General features: G+C 35.8%; 1 protein-coding gene across 1 annotated transcript in view; it reads left to right on the plus strand.

Annotated features, from left to right (window-relative positions):
* SYNPR (synaptoporin) overlaps nucleotides 1-22,508 on the plus strand; it is a 359,907-nt gene that overhangs the window by 304,645 nt on the left and 32,754 nt on the right. Inside the window, exon 4 of the mRNA XM_004616466.2 lies at nucleotides 4,979-5,177. Within this exon, the coding sequence (XP_004616523.1) occupies nucleotides 4,979-5,177 (199 nt within the window). The remainder of the gene's footprint in view (nucleotides 1-4,978; nucleotides 5,178-22,508) is intronic.

Here is a 22,508-nt window from a genome sequence, read left to right on the forward strand (position 1 = left end):
AGCAAAAAAAAAAAAAGAAAGAAAAAAGAAAGTTCATAAATTTGTAAATGTACCTCACGGTGATTCACTAATAAAAATTTTTTAAAAACTAGCCCTTCTCCCTTTGAAGGAATAGTCCTTAGTTCAGAGCTTTACTTCCATTTCCGCTCTTTCTCTTGATTTTTGTTCCAGTGTGGCTGGGAGTCTAAATACCAAGTCATAAATCATTTGTATTAATAAGCACAGAGGATTTTAGTGATTTTTTTTTAAGTTTGCAGATAAGCACAATTAACACAATAAGTCAGCAATAAGGAAAATGCTGACATTTAGTTAATTGCACAGAAAAAAAATACGATTATTTGACTCTTCCTCCCTCTGGCCTGACTGTACACAGCCTGCAGACTTTGTCTTCACTTGTGAACTGAGTGTGTTGTGTGGAAATCATAAATAATACTGAGCAAAGCAACTGTGCAAATGTTTCAAGAGCTGGCATGACCCTCCCTGTTGACTTACATATTAATTATTGTAAGAAAATATTGTAATATTATAAGAAAATTGTAAGAAAATATTGTAAGGAAGTATTGTATAGAATATTATAAGAAAGTATTTCCAATATTTATATTAAGGACAAAGATCTGTTAGATGACCCACAAGAATCCACAGTCCTGGCTTCTCCATCTCATTCTGGCCCTTCTCCGTCTTTTCTGCCATACTCTGGTCTTCAACCCATGTTTCGTATCTCCCATGTACTGTGCTTCTGCTTTTGTAGGAACCTGGTTGTGCTCTTTCCCACATATTTTTAAATTGCATCACTGAAATATTACTTCTATAACAGGCAGGTAACTCACTTAAAATACACGAATGGCCTTTAATATAATCACTGAGTTTATATATCTATAACTAGCCACAGTTTGAGAACATTTTCTTGGTTACAAAAATAAATCCTATAAATTTTCTTATTCTGAGCTCTTCATGTAAATGAGATTATAAAATGTATTGTGCCTTGTGACTCATTTTTTTTACTTAGCATAATATTTTTAAGTAGATATTTCTTAGTTTATAATAGTTTTATTATTAATGCTATAGGCTCACAATGTTATAGCACAATATGCACCATCGGAGTGTTGATATCCTTCCACCATTGTTACTAAGTCTTTTCTCATCCGTTAGTATCACCTTGCATATCAGACTCAGTTTGGTTGTTTTCATTGGTCATTGTCTATTCTTTTGACTTGCTTCTCTATATTCTACATGTGAGTGAAGTCACCAGGGGTGATTCCTGAGTGCAGAGCCAGGAGTAACCCCTGTGCATCACCAGGTGTGACCCAAAAAGCAAAAAAAAAAGAAAAGAAAAAAGAAAAGAAAAGAAAAGAAAAGAAAAGAAAAGAAAAGAAAAGAAAAGAAAAGAAAAGAAAAGAAAAGAAAAGAAAAGAAAAGAAAAGAAAAGAAAAGAAAAGAAAAAAGAGAGGGACAGACATAGAAAGACTGCACTCATTTGTGGAGTATAGAATAACATCACATGAGGCTGACACCCAAGGACAGTAGATACAAGGGCTAGGAGGATTGCCCCATAGCTGGAAGACTGCTTCATGAGCGGAGGGGAGAAGGCAGATGGATGATGGCTGGAGGAATCAGTTGGGATGGGAGACGCATGCTGAAAGTAGATAATGGACCAAACATGATGACTTCTCAGTGTCTGTGCTGCAAGCCATAATGCCCAAAAGTAGAGAGAGTGTAGAGAGAGTAGAGAGAGAGTATGGGGAATATTGTCTGCCTTAGAGGCAGGGGGAAGGTGGGAATGGGGGATATATCGGAGATATTGGTGGTGGGGAATGTGCACTGGTGGAGGGATAAGTTTTTGATCATTGTGTGATTATAACCCAAACATGAAAGCTTGGAACTATCTCACGGTAATTCAATAAAGTTTTTTTAAAAAAGGTGATCCCTAAGTGCAAAGTAATGAATGATCCCTGAATGCTGCCAGGTGTGACCACAAAATTTTCTCAAAATAAAATATATTAATAAACTTTTCTCTATGTTTAAATATGTTTTAGTTCTTTTTTCTTATAGATGAGTCATATTAATTTGTATGGATATGCCATATTTTATTCTGCATTCCTTATTTGATAGACTTGTAGATTTTTCTCTTTAACTTACCATGAATAATGCAAATATGATGATTTCAGTAAGAGTTTTCCAAAGACAGACTATTGTTATCATTCCTCTTGAGCCTCAGAGTAGAATTGCTAAATCATATTATAACTTTATAATTAATCACTTAAATAACTCCAGACTGTTTCCCAAAGCAGCTGTACTATTTTAAATTTCCATTGACAATGTATAAAAAATTCTAATTTTTATAATTAGAAATTGTTATTCTAATATTACCTTTGTATTCCAGTACAATCTCACCAAAACTTGTAATTACATCAAGTGGGTGTGAAGTCATATTATATTTATATATCTTTTCCTATATATATTAATATATCTTCCCTTGGGAATTTCTACTCACTTTCATGCACTAATTTTAAAATAATTTCCATGGAGAATATTTGACCACACCAGAAACTAGTGCAGGGCTATTTGTTCAAAATCTCTTTTTTTTTTTTCTTTGATTGGATGTTCCCCTACTCTCTTCTCAGTCTCTAGCCAATGTGTAAACTACAGTCCTTTTCAAAAATTTGTTGATTAACTATGTCATAAGAAAAATTTGTACATTATTTGAAAATAACTTATAGCCAAACTAGTATGTTGATCTGTTAAACTTTTTTATTTTCAGCATTCCTACAGATTAGACTATTGATAAATATTTAAATATTTTTGGCAAGAAAAGAAAGGGTCACTATAATGAAACTACAATGAATGCTTTTATTATCCTGAACTTTAATGAAGATATATACTTATTTTTAACTAAAACAAAGGCATCTCAGTTTTCACAAAAAAATTACAATTTTTTAAACTAACAAAAATTACTTTTTTTAATTACATGAACTCTAAATGTTACTCTAAAATTACTCTCAAATAATAAGAAAAAAGACTATGCTTCTGAAAAATAAGGAACTTATGGGGAATGGACTTTATAGCTTTGGTTTTGACTGGATTTAAAGATTTCAATTCAGTAGATCTTAAATGAGGCCCTAAGATATACTTTATTATCAAGACCAATGATGGTTCTAATGATAGGGCCTGTGAACTTCACTTTGAAAAAAATATTTGTCCTCCTTTTTAAACTCATTATTTAGCAGAAACTGGTTAATATAAAAGTTAATAAACTCAATCACTGGGATTAGTAACAGATTTAGATTCCTGGCTCAGCATTTACCAGCTGAATGGCTCAGGACAAGAAGCTTAACCTCTCTAAACCATTTTATTTTCTTCTTTAAATGGAAACAGGGCATTAAAGTGTCTACATTATAGAGTGACCAAGAACATTAAATTAAATAATGCATGAAACAATAGCTAGCACACAAGAAATGCACAAAAAGTTAGTTGCTAATATAATAATTTTACTCTTACTATATATTCTAAATTATAAGAGAATATGGACAACAAATCTGTATAAAATAAATACTTCCTAGGCCACTCGGCAGAGCCTGGCAAGCTACCCGTGCGTATTGGATATGCCAAAAACTGTAACAATAAGTCTCTCAATGAGAGACATTACTGGTGCCCGCTCAAACAAATTGATGAGCAACAGGATGACAGTGACAGTGACTTCCTAGGCATAAGTTTAAGTCACTGTCTTTACCACCATTGTTAATTTTTCCAATGGATACTGTTGACATCTATAAGCCTCATTCATGACTGTTTCAAAATGCCTCTCTGATATTTAAAGAATAAGTTAGTCATTTCTGTGGAAGTAAAATATTTTAAAAATTTTTCAATTTTTCTCAATTTTTCAAACTTTGAAATATAGTTTGTCATCCACTTCACATTGTGAGCTCCCGTGCAATCGAATACATTTGCCTTAGGTGTTATTTGTTGAGCAGTAAGTCTCTCTTTTCTCTAGTGAGTAATTGAATCTGGATGCTGTACTATTAGGATTTAATCACTAAAACAGTTCTGAAGGTTCTATTAATATAGGACTAATATCACTTCACAGAAACAGTAATGCCACTCAGTGGTGGACAGAAGGCTCAAAGGGCAGGAAGGTATGAGGAGGCCCATGTTTCACCCCTGGAACCACATGGACCCAGAGCACCACAGACAATGATCCTTGAGCACCAATCCAAAAATAGCTCCCAAGCACCACTGGGAGCTATTTTGGTCCCCCACAGCAAACAAAATAATAATGAAAAAATTCTTTGCCACTAACAAGTGTTTACACAAATATCCAATTCTTATTTACTGAGTGTTCCAACAAATATTGGCATCTGTTTACAAATCTGTTTACAATGAAAAACAAAATGAATCACCTCCCAGTCGTGGAAAGAGCAGTGGAGACAGAAAAACACATACATAATGAAGACAGTGCGTCTGATGATGATGACTGTGAATGAAATCAAATAAGGTGGTATGATCGGAGACATATAACAGGGAAATAGCTATTTTAGATCATTAATCATAAAAAGTTATCTCAGAAGATGATATTTGAGAAGACACCAGAATGCAAAAAAGGACCCAAACAGGGAGAGAACAGGATGATTTAGGAAAAGAGGAGAATCGGTGGAAAATCCCTAGATCAGAACCAAGATATGGACCTCAGTTCAGGTTGATGGATCGAGTTAGGGAATCAGGTTTGAGGACAAATTCCCTTTCTCCTTCTTTGCTCCACCCTTTTTTATAGTGGCTAAGCATTGTGAATCCCCATAAAATGATGTGTCACTGCATTATGTATCACTGTATTATATCCCCATCTCTATAATTTCTTTAATGAACTGTTACATAGGTGTGACATAAAAAGCTCCTTTATCACCTCTCACATTGCTTTAGAACATGTGACATCTGATTTCTGTTTCATAAAATTTTTAATAGCTTTTTCTTAAATCTGATTCTATAGGTTGCACCAGGTGACCTTTGAGGTGCCTACATGTGAGGGAAAAGGGCGGCAGAAGCTGGCACTGATTGGCGATTCCTCATCTTCAGCAGAGTTCTTTGTCACCGTGGCTGTCTTTGCCTTCCTTTACTCCTTGGCTGCTACTGTCGTTTACATTTTCTTCCAGAACAAGTATCGGGAAAACAACCGAGGTCCACTCATTGTAAGTTGTTTGCTTTCTGAAATAACTCTTTCTGTCCCCTCTCATTTTGTTTTCCAGTCCTTACAAGGCTCTGATGTAACCCAAGTCCTTGAGAAAACTTTTAAAAGGGTATTATATCCTTTTCTCCATAGCCCTTGTTTCTAAAATAAAACCAAGATTGTCTAAAATTCTTTTGTACCCCTGCAGTACACCAGAGTTGCTAGAAACACTATTAAAATCAGTGGCTGGAAGTTTTCATGAGCTCAAAGAAAGAAGAGTGAGATTTGCACAGATTTATTTATATTGCCAACGTTACAGAGGCAACCAACCATTTTGCTTACTGGTTATTTAGGCAGTGTGACATGCTCATTTGAAGTGAACATATTAGTCCCTTTGTATAAGACTAAGTTGATGTAGAACTATATAGAGATAGATTTCTTTTTCTGAATTCTCTCTCCTGTCTCCCCTTATTTCTGTCTCTCTGCCACCTCCACCCCTGGCCCCGGGTTCCTACCAAGATTTTTCTTTTCTCAATGATTTGCACACTCTTAAATGGTAACGTAATGTAGACTGGGTTGGCATTTCCAGAGACACACACACCAAGGGGAATATAAAAATTCTCTGAGTGGCACATTGTAGGATAACATAGCCTCAGGTAGTTTAGGTTTATTTGGGTTACTCCTGTTACAGTGCTCCTATTCCTCTTTGTTTATTTGTAGCTTCTTTCTTAGTGTTCTGTTGACTTGTAAATAATGTTTTTCTCTTCTCCTTGAGTCCTTTGCATAGTTTATTCATAGCAAGTCCTTTTTGTATGGACACAGGAAGACTTAACAAATGTTATGCTTTTGTAACCTGGGAGTCATTTGACTCTACATGATATTTTCCTCCAGGGCATCTGTTCTCTTGACCTAAGCCTCAGCTGCCCTTACTTCCTAGCATCCCCAAAGCAGGGTCCCGAGGACTTGGGACAAGAAGGACCCAGGGCAAGCGGTGAGTTGTGTGCTACCCTGGCATCGAGATGGGCCTGGCCAAAGTGCCTAATGCTTAACTATAAGTTAAGAGCTTGATCATGGACAAATGCTGTCATGATCCAAACAGTGATAACTAGATTCGGACCCTGCTAGGGTGAGGAATGATTAATCTGGCCTGAGTGCTGTGGTTTGAGCCTGTGGCAAGATGTTGCCAGGAATGTGCCTTGCAAACCTCAATGTATCTCTTGCTATGTCCATGCAAAAATAACTAGTATTAAGATGTTAATGAGTGTTTGGAATGGGGAGAGGAGAAAAAACCCTTAAGAGGTATTTTGCCTACCAGCCCTCAGGAAGGGCTTTCTTATGTTGATTTTGCTACCTGGCTGGGTATAGCCTAGAGGGCAAGGTGGGAGAGACAAGTAGGAGAGAGAGGAGAGAAAAAGGCAGCATTTGATCCAGAGAGAGGACGGAGCTGAATTGTGGGAGATGAGAAAGGTGGAAGATTGAATAAACGGTAACTAATCAGCAACAGCTTGGTCCTCGTTCTTCCTTCGCCTGTCCTTGACCACTGGCCGTCCCGATCCAGTCCACACACTGCAGTTCCAGGGCACCGAACGCGGGTGGTGAGACAGAGCCGCCCGGAGAGCCCGCGAGTGCACGCGCCCCTTCGGCGAGCTTTAGTTTTTTACAGCACATAGATATGAAAAAATCTTAGAAAAGTAAAAATGTGGATTTCTCAACTGTCACATGTATATTTGCCTAAAGTGGATCTTACTGAGAAGTCCTGGTATTTGACAATATTTTGCTGTCCTTAATTTTTTTGTCATTTTTATTGCTAATATTATTATTATTATAATTGAGTGTAAGACCCCACCCAGCACTGCTCAGGGGCAAATCTGTGTTGGGTATGTGGACAGGGTTGCCACTGGCAGTCCTTAAGAGACCATACAGTGAAAGGAATCAAACCAAGATCTTCTGTTTGCAATGCATGCTTGCAGGAACTGGACCTATTGAGCTATTTCTCCAGTCCCTTTTTATCTCCTTTCTTAATCAACTACTTTATTTTATATAACAAAAGCATTTATCTTTTCTATCCCAAATGTAACTGCATGGTACATTGCTAGCATGAAATTTTTTTTGTGGTGCTTAAAAAAAGGTGGAGAGTGAGGACACTGAATAATCAACTAGTCTTGTGCTGATTAAGGAAAGTGATTCGAATGCCTGGATAATACCTTTTGCATAGTCTAATATTTCTTTCAAAATATACCAAAATTCTAACCTACTTGCCAACTTATATCATTGAAGGTATTTTTTTGACATAACTTTGATCTAAGGCACCTAACTTAGAAGTAATTAAAAGAAAGTAATGGTATCAGTTCAATACCCAAAGTGTTATTGATTGCTATTTACTCATTGGAGCAAGCTTCCTTAATACATCTATAAAATAACAAATAGAATTTGTGCTAATGAATGTCCCTTTGAAGAAATAAATGATACATACTCCCCAAATGCATACAAACTAAATAAAAGCAATTTTATGCATCTCAAAATGATTTAATTTAAATTTAATATTTATTGAAATTTATATTATATTCATTTTGACAGTCATTTATTAATCATAGTTATACTGATCATGTAACTCAAAAGAAATTTTTGATACTTAAGCACTAAGTTTAATAGATTAAGTAATTTAAATTTATACATATAATATTATTACAGATAAATCAAATACTCTGATCAATAAAATGCCTTAGAGCATAAAAATCATATTTTACTCTATTTGTATGAGGGATGTAGAAATGAAACTTAAGTTTAAAGGTAAATTTTTCAATAGTTAAAGGAGAATTTTTTCATAAAATTTTTAATGGATCACAGTGTCTAAAATACTCCATTGGATTATTTTTTAAGTGTATATAATGAATACCTTTTAAAAATATTGACGCTTATTCCTGAAGTTATGCTTTTTGCAACTATTAAATTTACAATATGCAAAATTATATGCAAGCTTTATGCAGGCATGAAAAAGTTTTGGAAGTTATTTAAAGGTTTGTATGAGTAAACTAAGTTTTACAGATCTCTAATCTAATTTATGACTTTAGAGACCTGAATCTTAACACATTTTGAAGAATAACTCAGACAAAGCACTATTTATAGATTTTAAGTTTGAAAAGGCTAATGGGAGGTCATATTTTCTACTTCTTTATATAGTATCTTGGATAAAGAAGAATAATGAACCTATGGATGGAATTTTTTTTGCTTCTCAAATTGGACATAGATAGATAGATAGATAGATAGATAGATAGATAGATAGATAGATAGATAGATAGATAGATAGATATCTGTCACTGTCATCCCCTTGCTCATCGATTTGCTTGAGCAGGTACCAGTAGGTCTCTATTTTGAACCTTGTTGTTACTGTTTTTGGCATATCTAATAAGCCACGGGTAGCTTGACAGTCTCTGCCATGCGGGTGAGATACTCTTGGAAGCTTGCCAGGCTCTACGAGGGGGTGGAGGAATCGAACCTGGGTTGGCAACGTGCAAGGCAAACGTCCTACCTGCTGTGTTATCGCTCCAGCCATATATATGTATAGTCATATATATATAGCCATATATATATGTATAGCCATATATATATATGCATATATATACAATAGTCACCTAACAGGCTCATTCCTTCTGTACAATGCAAATAGATACACAAAGTACATTACTGTATTGAGTCCAAAATTCCAACATGCATTTATTCATTCCTGGACACACAGAAATGCTCTGACAGAATTTTCAAAACAGAGATCACAGAGCTTCATGAGAGGAGCTGACTCAGTTCATTTGCTCATAAAGTTTATTTTGTTATATAAAACTACTTTCTTCTTATGTGAAATAATCTTGTGAAGGCAGTTTCATCGCTGGGTAAATAGCCTCTCTCTTCCAGCAGGATATAATGAAATCCTGAATTGCGTATTACACCGGGTAGGTTTTGTTTTATTACATCGTGTAAGAATGGGAGGGGTGGGCGAAATATTTCTAGTAGTGAAAAAGAAAAGGCTCCTCGATGGAACTTCTGTGATATTAAAAACTGATGTACTCATTACTTAGAAGATCAAAGTTAATTCTAAAATGATCCCTGAGCCCTAAGAGTCACAGAGGTAGAATGGATGTAGAGGATCAGCAGAATACCTTGGTAGCTTGTGGGCAAACCTAGTCAATTCAAATGGCACCACAAGGAGGCAATGATGGAGGGAGGAGAGTGGGCTCCTGTACCTGTCCTTAATTGTGAAGAACTTCTTTAAGCAAATCCAAAGCGTGAACACAATCTCAAGAAGATGCTTTATACCTAAGAAGACTTTTAAGTATTAGAAAAACATTTGCTCATCATCAATAATTGTACTAGTTTTAAAAAAATTCATAATTATTGATCACCATTACTTGGACAACCCTGTCTTGTCGCCAACAACTCTATGTTCTAATTCTGATTTTTCCAAAACATTTATATTTGTTCCATAATAAAATATATTTTAATCTAATAAAAATACCATACTATGATGACATGAACTAATTCAAGCCAACTAAAGAAGCTGGGTACTTTTTCTAAGCTAGTGAACATCCAAAAATTAACAATTTCCTATTTCTAGTGTCCTCAAAAAATATCATTAGACACTGTGCCAGAATAGCATCACAGTGTAGAAAATTAACAAAGATACATGTTGGTGATGGTATGGGTAATATCAATGACCTAGACTGGTATTCATCGGTGTTCTTTTTTAGAACTTATTTAATGCTCATGACAACTGTGATTTATTTTATCATTATCATCTCTAGATGATGAAAGGGAAACTCAGATTGTTAAAATCTCCTAGGTGACATCACTTATAAGTAGAAGGTAAAGTTTTCAAGTTCCTGGTAGGTAGTGTATATGAAATTAAAGGGGTGCAAATTGGGTAAGTGATTATACTACTTGACAATTCATATATGGTCTTACTTTGGAATAAAGAAGTGCAACCTTATAGATCCCAGAACTTTCAGATCATGTAACTTTCATAGAACATATTTTTAGTAGCCTCCAAACTCCATTTGAAGTTAAGGAATTGGTCATCGATCCATGTCTATAACAACTGAAAGTTCTGACTGTGATCCTATTGTTATGGAAGATGTCAGTGATTGAAAACAGGTTTAAAAATGCCCAGGATCAATATATATCATAAATCATAGATTAGAAGGACTGATTTCTATACATTTGCAAGCAGTTGTAAGAAATTTTGACAGACTAAGGGCAAGCTTTCAATGGATACTTAAATTTTTCCTTTTTGTTTTGCTGGATAAGCTTGGTAAAATTGTACACCTTTAAGTGAGAATGAGCTCTGAATGTCTTTAGAAGTAACATAATGATACTGAATGAGAAAATGTGAGAAAAATGGGGATAAAGGAATCAGCCAGCTACTTACTGCATGTTACTACAGCAAGTGCCTTCTTATGTAGATGAATAAATATCAGTTCTCAGACAGCAGAAATGGCCATTTGAATGGTGCATGATTGTGGAATTGAAATGTCACATCTGGTTATATCATTTTGTCATATTCCTTAGTGTACAGTTCAAAAGCCAATCTCCTGCCTTGATTTCTGTGGCAGGGTATCCTGAGCCTTTTTCTGATCTCCTGTCAAATAGTGAAAGTTAAGGCAATCAGATTTTTGTCATTAATATAAAGTAGATATAAAAAATAACTTATGTGGCTGACAGAGTGACCACAAATGAGTATACTATAAATACCAGCCCACATTTGATAAATCTATGTCATAAGAAGTTGAGTCAAGGTAACTATTCTAGATATTAAGAAGAATCAGTAAACACTTTGAGATTGTTGTGAAAGGAAAGAGTAATAAAGGAAATCAGATTGACCAAAATTGGTTTATGGGACTAGATACTATTCACCAACAACAGAAAGTAGGGCAATTAGGACTCACATTTCTTTTCTGCCATGTGCATTCCAAATTTTTTCATATTTTCCACCTGCCTCAATGTGATCCTAAGTAATTACAATCAGTTCCATTCTATGGTTTCAATTTTGCTCCTTTTTAATTGACCATCCAACATTGGAGAATGATCCCTGAGATATTCTTGCTTGTTTTCAGAAAAGTAGTTAATGGTAGTTCAAACTCTAAGTCCAATGAGTCTAAGGGAAGTGAGTTAGCCATATAGTCCTGGATTTTGTTCCCTGTATGGTCTTTTATATAACAGTTTGGAGTCTGTAACTTCTTCTTTAGAATAAAGTTAAAAAATATGTTATAGATCTTCTGAAAGGAGAGGTATGTAAAGTGCTTTGCACTGGAAAGATTACACAGTAAGTGATATGCTTATGGAATTACAGCATAATTATTGTTATTATTTTTAATCATTATATTGCCCATTACTCTGTAGTACCTCAGTAAATTTATTAGCTTAATAGTAGCTCAAGAGAGGGAAAACAAAAGTACCTTTGCTTAGATAAGTGTGCCCTCACAGTTCTACTGTTTTGGAGCATATATATGCTGACATCTTATACCCAAGGTATAACAAATGGGTCTGGACCTAACCTTAAATGAAGAGTTTTACTCAAGATTATTTTTTAAATCACAATTACACACTCAGGCATCCAAATTAACTATTTTTAAACTGGAATTTCACTCTAGTAAATTACCAGAAAGGTGGATTTTTAACTCCCCAAATAAAGCATGCTTTAATTTTCAAGGTAGAGCTAATGCCAGAACTAAGAGGAAGACAGGTTTTTTATTATGGGAACCCATCACAATGCCAGGTTTGCAAAAAATCAAACATTGGTTCTGAACTATCAACTATATCTTTGCTGAACTGTAACCAGAGATGAATGTCAGAGTTTGCAATCTGATCTGAGTTAGAACTTGCTGCGAAGATGCTCTTTTCTTTTCCTTTGTTGTTCCTTCCTCTTTCCTCTTATCCTTTTCCCTCCCCTCTTTCCCTCCCTTTGTCTTCTCTCTCACCTTTCATTATATTGCTCCCACTTCATATCTAAGTGTACTGCATTATGGTAGTATCTCCCACGGGCCAAGCTGAAGTGTATATGTGGATGAATTAAAAGCATCCATTCAGGTGAGGAAGATTCTTTAGTAATTGTGGTTCTCCTAAAAAATTATCTGCTGGAAGTCTTTGATAACCTAGAAGAAAAAACATAACTGCCTAAAAATCAAAACTCTTCCCTCCCAGGTTCTATTGAACTCATAACACTAAATCACACTTTAGTGCATTTGGAAGAGTAGAAAGAAAAGAGGAGATAGGTTTGAATTTTTGTCCTAGATATGATGTATTTAATGCTAAAAGTAAAGCATCATTTGAAGCCCCCAAGGTATGTAGTATGGAACTTGTTAGGCTAGAACTGCCTTTCAGAATCTGACACTTTTTTCTGTAATATGTGGGTCTATTTCCAACCTTCTTAGTGTTTGAGACAATATGAGTTGTTACTGCAAAAAAGCACATGAAATAACCTTAAATGAACTCTTATCTAAACTCTAACCCATTTTACATCAACAAATACATTTTCCAGATTTACCAGCACAGATAAATACAAAATAAATAAATCTGTTTAAAATATTCCAACATAATATTTACACACCTTTGATCAGATTTTTACATCCTCAGCTTTTTCCCAGCCTCTTATGATTAGCAGGTTCTTAATTACAATTTAAATGAGAATTTGTTCTGTCTGTATTTGGTACCAGGCTCTTTCATTTAACTAGTGAAACGAAGCCATAGCCCAGTAACCTTAATAAAAGCAGAGAACTGCTTATGGGGTTTGTGTGATTCTTCAGGTGCCCAGAACTCGTCTAGTCTTTGTTAGAGCAGGTGCCTTTAGAGGTTACTGTACTTTAGAGTAACAGAGAGTTACTAAAATACCAACCATTTTGATCAAGTTTCCTTACATTCAGGGTTAGAAAATTCAGCTCCTAGTGGAAACTTGGCAAAGCCCTCGAGTTATCTTTTCTGTGTATTTCTCTTTTGTATTTAAAATTACATGAAATTTGAAATGCATGTACTCTGCTGAGCACTCCCAGAGGTTGTTTTTAACAGCACGAGTGCATTTGTGTGTGTGTGTTGGGGGAGGTGCATTTTGCAGTGGTTGGTAACAGTTCTAATATCACTGGCATCTAGTGGTGGAAGCCAGGGGTTCTGAGCACCCTACAGTGTTCAGTATAGCTCGCAACAAAGAAATAACCAGCTGAAAAGGTCATTTTACTGAGGCAGAGAATCCCTGATAGCAATAGTCAGCAACTGTAGAGCACCAACTGTGTAGCCAGGCACTGCACAGTACTTTTCACATCTTTATTTTAAATTCTTACACTAACTTTTTGAGTTATATCTTTTAATTCCCATTTATAAATTACAGAAACTGAGATTGAGGAAGTCATAAGAGACTTGCCCTAGGTCACTCATGCCAGAGGCATTAAGATCTATCTGAATTCAACTCAGAAGTGCTTTCATTTTAATCTGAATTATTTCACTCTTGAATAAATCTGCTTCTCACTGTGCTCATTTCTCTTGGTTGGTGAACCTCACTGCTGGTGCTTGGTTACGTGTAAACCCTCTTCTTCTAATTAACTGATTGATCAGAGAGTAAAATGGTGCCAGCACCAGTTCTTTAACTGATGTTTGGTGTTACCCCTGAAAGTTTTGCTTATATGTCCCCAGAAGACTCTGAGCATGTTCATAAAATATATTGACTAATTATGACATCTGAGTTCATTTGAATATTCCAAAGAACTTGGGACACAAAATTAAATTCAGGATTTAAATTCATGTTCATTGAGATCACCCCTTCATCCATTTTTTATAAAGTTGACAAGGCAGGAGACAAAAATATCTTCCTGTTCAGCTAGAAATGTCCACATGTTTTAATAACAATTGGTTTTGTGTTGACTTTTCCTTATGATACTATCAGATACTAGTGGGTCTTTACTTTATTCGATCAAAGAAAATGTAATGCCATGTTTGCATTTTCATTACATGATTAGGCTCTCTTTTGTCTGTTTAAGCCATCCTAGTCTCTAGGTACTATGCTATGCATCAAACTCAAATAAAAGAACAAGACCTACCTCCTTGCCTCAAGTTGCATTCTTTATTCTTCTTACCCCGAACACAAAATTTGTGATGGGTACACAGTAATAGTCAGTGGCTAAGAATTAAAAATATAGTAACAATATTTGAGGCTTTTTATACAGACTACATGAGTCCAAATCTCAACACCATCATCTCTCAAATGTGTGATTTGCCTTAATTTTCATCTCTGTGCTTTATTGTCTTCACCTGTAAAGTAGTGATAATATTCTTAGCCTATAAAGCTATTGGTCAGATTAAATGAACCATTGTACATTAGGTAGTTAGAACATCATCAGGAGAACTTTAATGTAAGCTGTACTTTTCATCAGTTTTATATTATTATCGCCACAAATGCTCTACTTTCTTTTTAACGTAGCTTGTTCTTTGGGATCTCAGTGGACTCAATGGCTGAAAAACAAGTGGGTATATACAAACTCCACTGACTTCCATTTTCAGAAATGCTTTGGGAGGTTTCTTGATACACTGTTAGCATTAAGAACTCTCTTATACATATTTTTTAATTTTAATTCTTCAAATTCAGCATAAGCAGCTGCCACTGCAGATATAATGCAACTAGCCCTGAGATAGTGTATAACACTGTCCCCATCACCAGGTTTCCTTTCTTCAGCTCTTCTGTTCCTATCATGTCAAACAGACCTCATCCTTCAGGGTAAGAGGTAAAACAACACAACTCCATTAAATTAATTGAGCCCCCCCCCCAAAAAAAAGGAACCTGATGCCCTCATCTGTTTGCATCAGATCTGAAAATAGCAGAGTGACGAACACAACTGTGTAAAGGGGAGATTTGCTTGGAGATTTCATTATTTGGAGGCATTCAACTAAAAAACTATGTTTGGAATTCATCCTCACCTTATCATTTTTGAAATAATGAAATATCCAGCTCACTTCCATGATGGTAAAAATTATCCTTACTCTTTACTGAGTTTATTTGATTCCAGAACAAGAATTCACATAAGCAGCTTTGGATCTGCCAGGGCTTCTCAACGGTTTAAAAATGCCTTGCCCTGATGCTGACAGTTCATTAAACTTTTAAATAATCAGCATAAAATCCAGAGCTTGGATTTTTTTTTGCAACCATCTTACCCTTTCTCCCAGCTGAGCATCTACATTTACATTAATTATTAGCAAGAACCCAATCAAATTCACAGAGCCACACAAGGAAATGCTTCAAAATTTGCTCTGGGAACAGAGGAAATGACTTCAGGCTTAGATCCCTTGTGAAAATGTAGTTATTTAAAATACTCATGAGTTTGACCAACATGTTATTTTGCATTCATCCAACTGCCTATTTATTTAAAACTACAGCTCTGCATCTGTCCCCATGTTATTATGAATGTCTAATAATCAACTTCACATAAATACTGTATCAAGAAATAAACAACTAAGTTGAATCTGTATAAGGTTTTTTTGTAGATCACTGGATTCATTAACAAATTGAAAAGTCAGAATTTTGATCAGAAAAGATATTAAAAATCTAAAAAATTACAGGATACCCCTCAAAATAATAAATTAATTCAATAGAAGAAACAACCTAGAAAAATGTAGGGGAGATAAGAAAGTAGGTTAAAATGTCATTGCCTGAACTACCAGCCACTTTCCCCAAAGAGAAAAAAATTTTAAGTAGAAGTTATATTGTGTAGTTTTCCAGTACATGCAAGACAAATGTTATTATGCCCATTTTACAAATGGTGAGTTACTTTAGTATGTTTTAGTCATGCATGGTGACTGAGATTGCAAAACTTATTCTTAACAACAGCACTCTATGGCCGTCATCATTTTGCTTTAAAGCGTTGAAAATGAATGGGAACTTCACGACATGAACTATATAAGTTCTTATCATTTAGAACATGCAGGATAAAAGCACTAAGAAAGATATATTCATTGGGTACCAGTGACAGAACTATTACATAGGAATCAACAGGAAAGACCATGTGCTATTGACTTGGGTGGACAAAGCAGTCTTAAGAAGCTCTGAGACTGTACTGGAAGGAAGACGACACTGGTGGAGGGTACAGTGCTGGAATGTTTCATGCATGAAACCCTACCATTAACAGTATTATAAATACTTTCCTTGTAAATATTGTAAATATATACTGTAAATACTGTAAGAGGTGCCTTAAATTTTTTTCAAAAATAAAAACAGACTTAAGGAGTCCACAAGATATCCTTAAGACTAGAAATTAGATTGTTAGAAGGTAAGGCTTTCTGACTAGCGAAATGGATCTAGCAAGAATAGGGCTGGTGGGGCTGGAGCGATAGCACAGAGGGTAGGGCATTTGTCTTGCATGGGGCCAACCCGAGTTTGATTCCCAGCATCCCATATGGCCCCTCAAGCACTGTCAGGAGTAATTCCTGAGCACAGAGCCAGGAGTAACTGCTGTGCATCACAGGGTGTGACCCAAAAAACAAGAAGGAGGAGGAGGAGGAGGAGGAGGAGGAGGAGGAGGAGGAGGAGAAGGAGGAGAAGGAGGAGGAGGAGGAGGAGGAGGAGGAGGAGGAGGAGAAAGAAGGAGTAACAAAGTGGGAACTTTTTAAAAATACATCTACTTCCACTTGGGGGGGAGAACGATGAACCACTTCCAACTCACAGTCTAGCTGAGTCTATTTTGTCTCCTCACTTTATTAACAGAAAACAGTAAAATGCCACAAGCTAGGCAAGGAAGATGAATTATGTTGAGGGTCATCCTCCCATAATGTGTAAAGAAAACGTCTAAAGGAAAAAAGGGATCCTTAAAGATAGTACAGCAGGTAGGGCAATTATTTTGCCCATAGCCAACTGGCTTTAGTTTTCAGTACCCCATATAGTCCCCTAAGCACTGCAAGGTGTGTTTTCAGCCTTTCACTCTGAACCTGTATTTATCTTCTGAGTATAAATGTGTTTCCATCACTGTAACTGTCATACCATTGCTCATCGATTTGTTCGAGCGGGCACCAGTAACGTCTCTCATTGAGAGACTTATTGTTACTGTTTTGGGCATATTCAATACACCATGGGTAGCTTGCCAGGTTCTGCCATGCAGGCGTGATACTCTCGGTAGCTTGCTGGGCTCTCCAAGAGGGGAGGAGGAATTGAACACAGGTCGGCCTCATGAAAGGCGAATGCCCTACCCGTTGTGCTATTGCTCCAGCCCATATGAGCCAAAAATAGATGGATTTTGTTACCTGATCCAGTAGCCACTCAATGCTTTTTGATGAGTTAAGTCCATTGACATTCAGCAGGATTATTAATATATAGCACTGTTACTATATTATGGTGTGGGATTTGGTTGTTTTTTCAGATAGATATTTGCTTTTTATATACAGTCTTTCAGTAATTCTTGAAGTATTGGTTTAGTTATAGCAAACGTCACCAATTCTTGCTTGTCTGAGAATATTATTGTTTTTCCCTCAAATCTAAATTCCTTTGACAACTTTGCAGGATAGTGGAGTCTAGGTTGAAAGATTTTTTTATTCAGTGCTTTGAATTTGTCATTCCTATCTTTTCTTGCTTGTGTGGTTTCACTGGGAGAACTATTGTTGTTATTATGTCATTTTTTTGTATTTGAAATGTTTCTTCTCTCTTGATGTTCTAGGTAGTCTATCTCTCTCTCTTGTTTTTGTCGTTTTGATTATAGTGTGTCTTGGTGTTGTTCTACTTGAGTCAAACTAAAACCTCCGAGCCAGGTTCTCTGGAGAAGACTGGGAAGCCTTCCATTCCCCTCTGCCTAGCACAGGGACACTCCCACAGTCCCAAGCCACACTGAACCTTGAACTCCAAGAGCTGATGGGAAACTACAGCATCTTAGTTCAGTTTCAGAATACCCCCCATTAAAGCCCTAGTAACTAATGTCAAACAGTAAATTTACACCTCCCTATCCCACTGAAATTCCATTTCCTGATAATGGAAATCATTTGAACAACAGAAACATACACAGTTGTCCATTAGTATAAATTACTAATAAAATCAATATATAGATAATGAGGAATTTAAAGTTCCATTGCCAGTAGTTAAAAATCTCCAGAAATTACAGGGTAACAAAAGAACTCAGCTGCACTGGCAAACACAGACAAAAGTGCAGGCAAATCCTCAATTTTTTTTTCTTTTTGGTCGCATCTGGTGATGCACAGGGGTTACTCCTGGCTCTGCACTCAGGAATTACCCCTGGTGGTACTCAGGGAACCTAATGGAATGCTGGGAATCGAACCCGGGTTGGCTACGTACAAGGCAAATGCCCTTCCTGCTTTGCTATTGCTCCAGACCCCCAAAATGTTTGAGCCTGATTAAGGAAGACCTCAAGTCTACAATCTACACTCCATGCAAAGGCAATGAAAACTAAGAAATCACTGACGATGAAAATTAAACTATCATTGGAAGTGAAATTGAATAAACTCTAAGAAGAATTGGTTCAGAGTCTGAAGGAATCTGTACAAATGGAATTGAAGGATCTAAAGAATACAATAGCAAGCCACAGTAACATAATGTTTGACCGTGGAGACCTCCGCATCAGTGAACTTGAAGACAAAAGACAAAGCAGTATCAATAATTAGGAAAATCTAAGTAAACATTGGAAGTGAACATATGATACTTAATGGATAGCAACAAAAGGAATATTCTCAATTATAGGAATGCCAACAAAAGGAATAGTCTCAAATTATAGGATTACTAGGAGAGGAAAAATTGAAAGGGCACGAATGACTGCTAGAAGAGATAATAGTTCAGAACTATCCCAGGATTAACGTTTTTGCACAGATTCAAGAGGCCCAAACTTTACCAAAGAAAATATGCTTTCGCCTTTTAACACTTCCCAAGACCTTATAATCCTGTATCTTCCCAGAGAAGAAAATGATGGCACAATTTGCTATAAGGGTGTTTTGCTGAAATATTTTCATTGAAAATTAATGTAGTGGATTTCAGAAATTCAGTTCAAGTTATGTTTAAATATTCAGAAGCACAGATTTCAACTACCATGGAGAAATCCCCAAGATGGACAATAATCTGCGTGGCAGCATAAATTTAGCCTAGCACTGTGCTCTGCTTGCCTTTAGGATTGGCAGTATTCTTTACTTGCACTCAGTAAGTGAAATTCAATACCAGTAGCTGCTTCTCTGGTCACACACACAGGGATGTGGTGGGGGTGAGTATAGAAATTCCACATGATAATTCTTTAAAATTAATGGAATACTTTATAAATTTCATCCTGGAGCATGCCTGCAGTTCTATATGTGGCAAACCAGAAGCTGGTGAATCAAGATCAGTGCATGTCATTCTTCACCTGACCTACTGGAATTGACTCCAGAAATCTTCTGCATAAACCTGGAGGTCCTTATAATTCCCAAAAAAATCAATAACTTACCATATTGTTCCTGGATTTTTCATCCATCTAATGTCAACTGTTGATCAGGATTAAAAGGAGAGAGAGAGAGAGAGAGAGAGAGAGAGAGAGAGAGAGAGAGAGAGAAGAGGGAAGGACAGCAAACTACAAAGGGCTGATACTCCTGATGAGAAGATCCAGCTGTTGCTTTGATTTGTATCTCCTTGATGCAAATGATGTGGAGCATTTTTTTATGTGCCTTTTGGCCATTTGTATTTCTTTCTTGAGAAAGCTTCTGTTCATTTCTTTCCCCATTTTTTAATGGGGTTGAAGGGTTTTTTTTGTACAATTCTACTAGTGTCTTGTATATCCTGGATATTAATCCCTTATCAGCTTAAGTTGAGGGTTTCTTGCAGTGTATATTGGTCTCCATAACAGCTGGTGAGGAATCAAGATCAGTGCATGTCATTCTTCACCTGATCTACTGGGAATTGTAGGAATTTCTGGAATTGACTCCAGAAATCTGCATAAATCTGGTGGTCTGCGGGTTTGATTCTAGCCCAATACCATGCTGTTTTAATTACTACTGCTTTGTAGTACAGTTTGAAGTTGGGGAAGTAATGCCACCCATTTTCTTTTTCCCATGGATTGCGTTAGCTATTCGTGGGTGTTTATTGTTCCATATGAATTTCAGAACTGTTTTGTCTATTTCTTTGAAAAATAGACCTTAATTTTTCAAAAATGTTATTTACAACATACATGGAATCTTCCCAAATAATAGATTTAAAAGCACTTCCTCTATACACCTTGTTTTTTATTAATAATTTTGAAAGAGGGAAAAATGCATTTAATACCCATTTAATCAAATTATGTACACATTATCCACAGTCTCTGTTTCCATCTTAAAAGGTGAAATTTGACTTTACTTCATAATTTTTCACTTAAAAGAGATACTCATAATTTTGCTTCACTAATCTAAATTTAAATTTATAAATCTCCAAAGCATCATTTAATTGACAATTGATGCTTACCTAAAATTTCCTTATTTGGGAAAGTTATTTGGTAAATGTGTAATTGGAAAACTAAAAAATATCACCGTATCACTGTATCACTGTCATCCCGTTGCTCATCGATTTGCTCAAGCCGGCACCAGTAACATCTCCATTGTGAGACTTGTTGTTACTGTTTTTGGCATATCAAATATATATATATATATATATATGTATATAATATTTTTCTTGGGAATTGGGGTATTTTGTGTGTTTTTTATTTTGTATAAACAGATATGTCTAGATAAGACGCCATACTTAGTGAAAATGTGCTCTGCCATTGAGCCATATGCCCAGCCCCAATAATTGCTCTTAATGATTCCTATTAAATGCTTCTATATGACTTTCCCTTAGAGAGAAGAGTGATTTGGTTATAGCCTGTTTTCAGAATTCAGATAATTTTCAAATGCTTATTAAAGAGAAATCTCTTTTTTATTGTGCCTAATAAAGCTATTTCATAAGGGCTGCATATTCTTTCTTATATAAATTTGGATTCCTGGGTTGAGTATAAATTCTTTCAACTTACTTCTCTAAAACAAATGAACTTTTCTTGAAAGAAAAATAAATTCCTGGTAACCTAGCCCAGAGCACATTACTACTTTTTCTCTTCTCTGCTTATCTGTCAGTTTCCTCTTGAGAAAACTGAACTCCTTGTTGGTAGAACTGATCCTATTACATCTAAGTTAGCAAAAGATGAGTCCAACACAGAGCAGAAATTCAGTTTGTTTGTTTGTTTAAAGGACTGGACCCCAACCTACAATTTCCATAGCTCTAATGTACTAGCACCGTACATAGCTCTTTCACTAGAACTCCAGTCTCCTCATTCACTTAAATGAATTCACCAATTCACCATTCACCATTCACCAATCATACATTGCCTGAGCGGTCTTCCTGCTACCATATGTTCTTGGATAAAAAATCAAGTAGTATTTTCAATGGAAATTGCACTCAAAATCTTTTTGGTTGGTTCCTAACTACATATTCAACAAAATTGTTGTAACAGGTCTTCATTTTTTATTTGTGTGGTCTTTTGTTTTGTTTTGTTTTGGTTTTGCTTGCTTTTTTTTTTTTTATCAAATTCCACTTCTAAGTATGAAGTGTTTTGATATGCTCTCTTAATTGCCTGTTTTGTTATGAGATTATTTGAAGTCTTCTATCTTGTCTTACACATTATTTTTACAACAAAAATTAATGTCTGCTGACTTTGAGTAAGACATAAGACTAGGCATTGTCACCTAAGCCTGCTGCTCTTCATCCTCTTTTGCCCTCTCATTTGAGTTTATCTCATGGCTGCAGTACTAGCACAGCGGGTAGGGCATTTACCTTGCATGTGGCCGATCCAGGTTCAATTCCCAGCATCCCATATGGTCCCCTAAGCATCACCAGGAGTAATTTCTGAGTGCATGAGACAGGAGTAACCCCTATGCTTCGCCGGGTGTGACCCAAAAAGCAAAAAAAAAAAAGTTTATCTCTCCAAACCAGAAATATTTTGCTTTTCTAAAGCTGTTGAATTATGGAAAAAAAAAAGTCACAAATTAAATGTTAACACTTTTGTTTAGGAATAATGAATTTACTGGTTTGTGAAAGTGGGAAGTTGGAACCCATTTTTTCTATCTAAAATTAAACAACTACTAAGTAGAAATGAAGGAATAGCTTTAAATTAGAATGATTATATTAAATTAGCCCAAATCAAAGCAGGTTTCACTCTAGGAGTGGTATGAATGAAAAGGTGTACTTATAAAAATTTGATATTCTGCTGTCTTTATGCATATTCACTTTTTGAACTTAGACCTCCCAGAGCTCTGAAGACTTGTTACATATTTCTAATAAGTGTTGAGAATGGGCACTTCCTGAATTAATTAATTGAAGGAGAGAGGCATTTTTTTAAGAGTAGCAGTGACATTAAAACAAAGAAGC

The sequence above is a fragment of the Sorex araneus genome, chromosome 4, assembly GCF_027595985.1.
Source record: "Sorex araneus isolate mSorAra2 chromosome 4, mSorAra2.pri, whole genome shotgun sequence".
NCBI classification, from domain to species: domain Eukaryota; kingdom Metazoa; phylum Chordata; class Mammalia; order Eulipotyphla; family Soricidae; genus Sorex; species Sorex araneus.